At 36.2% G+C, this 6,153-nt stretch overlaps 1 protein-coding gene across 5 annotated transcripts in view; it reads right to left on the bottom strand.

Moving 5' to 3' along the window:
- Positions 1-385: 385 nt before the first annotated feature.
- The window catches only part of UGT8 (UDP glycosyltransferase 8), a 77,158-nt gene continuing 71,390 nt past the window's right edge, over positions 386-6,153 (bottom strand). For all 5 annotated transcript variants that reach the window (XM_053257221.1, XM_053257222.1, XM_053257225.1 and 2 more), the window contains exons 4-6: positions 5,427-5,503; positions 2,852-3,071; positions 386-2,617 (exon numbers count right to left, since the gene is read on the bottom strand). In XM_053257221.1, the coding sequence (XP_053113196.1) occupies positions 2,254-2,617; positions 2,852-3,071; positions 5,427-5,503 (661 nt within the window). In that variant the 3' untranslated portion in view covers positions 386-2,253. The remainder of the gene's footprint in view (positions 2,618-2,851; positions 3,072-5,426; positions 5,504-6,153) is intronic.

Genomic DNA, 6,153 nt, shown 5'->3' with positions numbered 1-6,153 from the left:
CTTTGCAGCAATTAATCAGAAATGTAAAATTCTGATTTAAAAATTGCTCAAAAATAGTGAAAAATATCTCTATTAAAAAGCCAATTATTGAAAAACTACACTGTTTTCGAGAATTTAGAAACAAATGGTGAAAACTGTTAAGTTATCACATTTGTATCAAGCACATAGAGGACCAAAGGCACAAATGTTTTCTAAGGGAAACTATAATAATTGTTTTATCAGATATATCGGATGTTAAGTGACATGTGATTGAGTGTATATACAAAACACACACACACACTAATTCATACACATACACACACAGATATTCATGCAAACACAGGGTGCAGTTGTATGTATTCACATAAATGGACAATTGTTTGAATAAAGATGTGCTTCCAACAGGTTGTTTCTATATTAAATCCATGTTTATTGCTTAGGTTTTATCACAGTGGAGATTAAATTAATCTTAATCATCCGGTCAGTGCTTGTGTACCTTCTTCAATACGAAAAACATTAAAACCAACTTATTCATACACTCTAGGTCCTGTCATTCTCCCACCACTCATTGCCTCTTTGTGTTCCTTTAGTTGCCACATAATGAAAGGATTGTAAAAAGATAAAGCTAACAGGCTTATTGATAATACCATTTTCTTCAAGTATCTGGAAAGCAGTACAATTGCCTGTACTGAATATTAGAAACATATTTGCAATGCTACTTTATTGCTATAAGATAGAGGCTCCTGATGGGATGATAATGAAATATCATGTCATTGTGTACGAAGGTGATCTTAGCATTCTCTAGGTTTGCAGAACTCTTTTCACGTTAGTGAATGCCACTCAGTAAATGGTCTTTTTTCCTATCTCTGTCAGGCATAAGATTTCAAACTGCAAATAAATAAAGTGTACACTCACAACATGTGTAGTGCAAATTCCAAGTAAACAGAATGACATGGAAATTAAGAAACTCGTAGTTGCCAACGTTAGTTCAACAGGACAGTCCTGATTTTATGTTCAATGCCCTGTGTTTAAATTCTCTGTTTAAAACCAGAAACGTCTTGTATTGGCTACAGTGATTGAAAAAGTGTTATGCAGAAAGGGCTGCTGTGCATATGGGCAGAGGAAAACTTTCTAAATATTATTCTAGGTTTAATGTCATTCATGATATCAAACCTCTATAAAGACTGTGGTAAGTGACCAAAGGAAGCCTCCATTTAATTCAGAGAATTGATGTTGGCAACTATGTAACATGGATTGTGTGGCCCAGATCAGCATAAGGAACACAAATAGAACTACTGAAGTGAACCTCTGAGCCATTGTGACTTAGAAAAAATTATAATAGCAATCATGTAATAATTAATAGGAAAGGCATTCAACTTTAAAAGAAACCCCCAAGTGGTTTGATTCTACATTGCGCTTAAGGGACATGGCAAAACTTTTTCCGAAGAACCTGGGGCATTTCTTTCTTTCTTTTCTGCTTCATTTATTTTTCTTAAATATCTAGTCTATCCACACAGCCCTTTTAATTATTGGAATAAGACACCCTTCGAATGGCATAAATTATGGATATAGGGTAAGGCAAGGAATGAAACTAAAATATACATAAATATAAAATTACAGCTTTCTGTACTCTTGTGCAAGTTCCTTGTCTCTAAAGAAATGGAAGAGAAAGGAAGAGTTAAGTAATATATCAAAAGTATGGTATATTGTTCTCATATTCTTCAGTGCCTTTTAAGAATATGATTTTTATGGCTGAATTATGATTCTGCAGTTTGTTTACTGCTGTGTATCAGACACCAGAAAAGATAACTTTAATTAACATCATTCTCAGATAACATACTGAACCCTAGTTAAATAAAACAAAGGTTCTTCTCTAAAATATGAAAAAAATGTATGAAAAAGGAAGAACCTTTGCAAATAAAGGGAAACCTTTTCTTATCTGTGATACACATATTTAGATTCACAAACAGAAAATTCATAAATATACTTATTGAATTATTTCAGAGAATTAAGGCTTCTAAAAAAAACTTCAGTGCCAGAATAACCTTCCTGCATCAGTATTAAGAATAAAATACATTTTGCATTTTAGGTTGTGCTTCATTTTTCTAAAGATTTTTCTTAGTTCTGTAGAATTTAATCGCATAAGATTACATATTGTAGGGGAGTGTTAGAACTGTTTATTGAGGTTTTACTTTAAGTAGTGTTAGACTAAGTTACAGCTATCAAATTCAATTAGAGAACTGATTCACTGCTAATGTACATTAGGTTGTTGGCTCATTTCACCTTTTTTTCGTGTTTAATGTGGCCATTTCTTCTATACTTGCCATTTGGTATCCCATTTTGGTAATGTCCATTAATGGTAGTATGTTCATCAGTGGACCTAATATGTTTGCTTTGCTTGCAGACAAATTTTGCTATCCTGGCCAAAATGTAGCAAAGTGAGATAGTACCAAGCAGTACAATAATGACAATATCCAATAAGAAATACTGATATAAAGAGATGGTGTAAACCGCAGCACGTAGATGCTGTGCTCCATTGTGACGAAGGATGTAATTAATCCAGTAGACTGTTCGATCAACTGGGTGACCGGGCTGGTCTTTATGAATTTCAGACAGCTTCTGGGCCCGTTGTCTGTAACTGTGCAATGGAAGAACAACAGGAGAAGTTTAGTCGATTAGACGATGCTGTTTCAGCAACTTCTTTATTACCTTCACATGTAAAGTTATGGAAGTTAAGCATTTAGACATATGACTACTACAAGAGCTTTAGAAACCTCCTGTTTCTATGTTTGTGGGGGGGGGATATATATACACACACACACACACACACTCTCTCTCTCTCTCTCTCTACACACACACCCCTCTCCCTTACCTGGGATCGTTAATAACTTTCACCAGTGCATCATATAATTCATCCTCAGTAGTGGTCTTCCAGTTTAGTAATATCCCCATGCCTTTGGCCTGCACTCTGGTCATAGTATCATAATGATCTCCAAAAAGAGGCATTCCCACCACTGGCACACCATGGTACATGGTTTCAAAAATGCTGTTCAGACCACCATGACTAAGGAAGGCCTTAATATTAGAGTGACCTAAAGAAGCAAGGTATAGACAAGATAATTTTTTCATACAGATTTAAATAATTTTAGAATACAGTAGAGATCCATGCAACTGGACAAGTGTGTACATAATACAAAGTGTATTGGAATAAACAGGACTTCCACATCTCCTTTAGGCTTCTCCTTGCAGATGAGGAAGGTTTCAGTGCTGCTGTAATAGCTGGGAACAGGGAAACAAGTGATTGTTCCCAGTCTCAATGCCCTACTTTCAAAATAAACACATGAAATTAAAAATCTGTCTCTTTCCCTCCCAATGTTGGCAGGCACCAGGAACACAATGGGTGGGTTCAGACGCAACACTCAACCACAGTTTGAAGTTAGTAGCATGAGTCTCAAACATGCACATTCCCCACCTTCTCAGGATCGTTTGATATTCTAACTTGTGTTAACAAGCTATTAACATAAGGACAGCCCTGCTGGATCAGACCCAAAGCCTATCTAGTCCAGCATCCTGTTTCACACAGTAGCCCACCAGATGCCTCTGAGAAGACCACAGGCAAGAACTGAGGGCATGCCCTCTCTCTTGCTGTTGCTCCTCTGCAACTGGTATTTATTACATTTGTACACTGCCCCACCCAAAGGCTCTGGGCGGTGCACATTTAGAGGCCTATAGTCACCAGACCAGTAGCCACTGATAGACCTGTCCTCCATGAATTTGTCTAAGCCCCTTTTAAAGCCATCCAAGCTGGTGGCCATCATCACATCAAGATGTGCCAGAAAATTCCACAGATTAATTATGTGCAGTGTGAAAAGGTACTCTCTTTTGCTGATCCTAAATTTATTGGCAATCAGTTTCATGAGATGACCCCTAGTTCTCTTGTGAGAGAAGGAGATAATTTTCTCTGTCCGCTCTTTCTACTCCATGCATAGTTTTATACACCTTGATCATGTTCCCCCAGTCTATTCTAAACTAAAACGCCCCAGTTGTTGTAGCCTTGCCTCACAAGGAAGGTGCTCAAAGCCCCTGATTATCTTGGTTGCCCTCTTCTGCACATTTTCCAGTTCAACAATCTCCTTCTTAAGATACATTGACCAGAACTGTACTCAGTACTCCAAATGTGGCCAGACCATAGATTTGTATAAGGGCATTATAATATTAGCATTTTTATTCCCAATCCCCTTCCTAATGATCCCTAGCATGGAATTTGACTTTTTCACAGCTGCTGCACTCTGAGTCAACACTTTCAATGAGCTGTCCACCACAACCCCAAGATCCCGCTCCTGGTCAGTTACCGACAGCTCAGACCCCATCAGTGTATATCTGAAGTTGGGGTTTTTTGCCACAATATTCATCATTTTACACTTGCTTATATGGAACTGCATTTGCCATTTTGTCATCCACACACCCAGTTTGAAGAGATCCTTTTGGAGCTCCTCTCAATCTGTTATGGATTTCACTACCCTGAATAGTTTAGTGTGGTTAAAACAAAACACAAATTTTTCTGGATTTTGACACAATGACAGATAATGGTTTGTTCTAAGCCATGAATAGAAGTTGCTAATTTCCTTCCTTTGAAAACAGAGAAGGGGACAGCTTGTGAGCTCAAGCTCATACTAATAACATTAAACCATGGTTAACTCAAGGATTAGCATTGCATCTGAACTGACCTAATGTCAACTGCCTTGCTTTCCTACCAACATCAGAACAGAAGCCAAATAAGTTGATACGCAGGCATACAGGCAATCTCACTTAAAATGTCACCTAAGCAATATAGCTGTTATATCACTAATGGCCACATTAGTATTGCAGTAACCCAGGTGAAACAGTATTCACAACCAAAGGCACTTATTCATCATCAATGAATAAGCATTTATATTTTAAACAATAATTAGACAATTTTATAACAAAGTATTCTCGATATGTTTTATTTAATTTGGTTGTCAAGTTTAAATAATTTATGAGCAAAGATCTGATATTTTAGGTGCCAAAATCAATTTCTCCCAAGTGTCAGTATCATTTCCATAAGTGTCTAGTGGTCTTGACAGTATATTTATCACAGCATGGGTAAGCCTAATTGAAATCCATACATTTTATGATGCTTAACTGGTACAGCATTTTAATTATAATATATATTTATCTATTCTCTATCAATACTGAGTTAAACAGAATGTGTTAATGTAAGGCTGGATATATATAGCTGATAAGAGTCCTAGATTGTCACCTATCCTTCTATACACACTTTGTTTCAAAAACGTAGACCTTAATAGTAAGTATTCCAAGCTCCTAATAATCCAACACTCAAATGTACAGTTGAATAAGATATAAAACTGATAGTTGTGTTTAAGAGACTATAGATTTTACATACTACCATTTACCATATTACTTACCTAGCAAGTCATTTTGTGGTAACCATTCAATAAGTTTTGTATTGTTACCTAAGTTCCTTGGTTTGTTTCCTGAAAACCTAACATAGAAAAAACATTTTTAAAATATACTCTCACAGGAAAAACTATTTATAGATGAATCCATTGTTTTTCTGCTGTTCAATCTGACTTACAAAAGGATAAACCTCACATAAACAGCAGCATTAATTATGAAAACTACAAAACAACAACAAATGAACATAAATATATAAAGTATATTGGTGTGTTGTGACAAAGGCAGAAAACCATCAGTCAAAATTAGCCATAATAAATGACAGATTTGAAAATAAGCAGTCACTTTCACAAATAGGCTAGGTTAAACAAACAAACAAACAAACAATGTATGCATTATATCATCCAGTTCTTCACAATTCAAGAAAGCTAGTGAAGTATAATTAACATGCACAATACTGAGGTCCCAAAGAAAGAATGTTTTGCATGAAATCTCTCTTTTCTTCCCTGGATTCCTTAAGAAAGACTAGCCATTATCTTGCATTGCCATTCTTGCCTACCTGCTGCAAACTGCACTAGAGTCCTGCTGCCTAAAGCAGGGAACAGATAAAGGAGGATGAAAGTGTTCCTGGAACAAATGGTTCAACTGCAGTATACATCTTTTCTTGCTACTGCTCTTAAAAACATGCTGGGCCAAAACCTGGAAACTGTAAATATCCACATATTTATATTTTATGTT

Source organism: Hemicordylus capensis, chromosome 5 (genome assembly GCF_027244095.1).
Source record: "Hemicordylus capensis ecotype Gifberg chromosome 5, rHemCap1.1.pri, whole genome shotgun sequence".
NCBI lineage: Eukaryota > Metazoa > Chordata > Lepidosauria > Squamata > Cordylidae > Hemicordylus > Hemicordylus capensis.
Note: the sequence above shows the minus strand (reverse complement) of the source record. Positions and strands in the feature narration are given on the sequence as shown.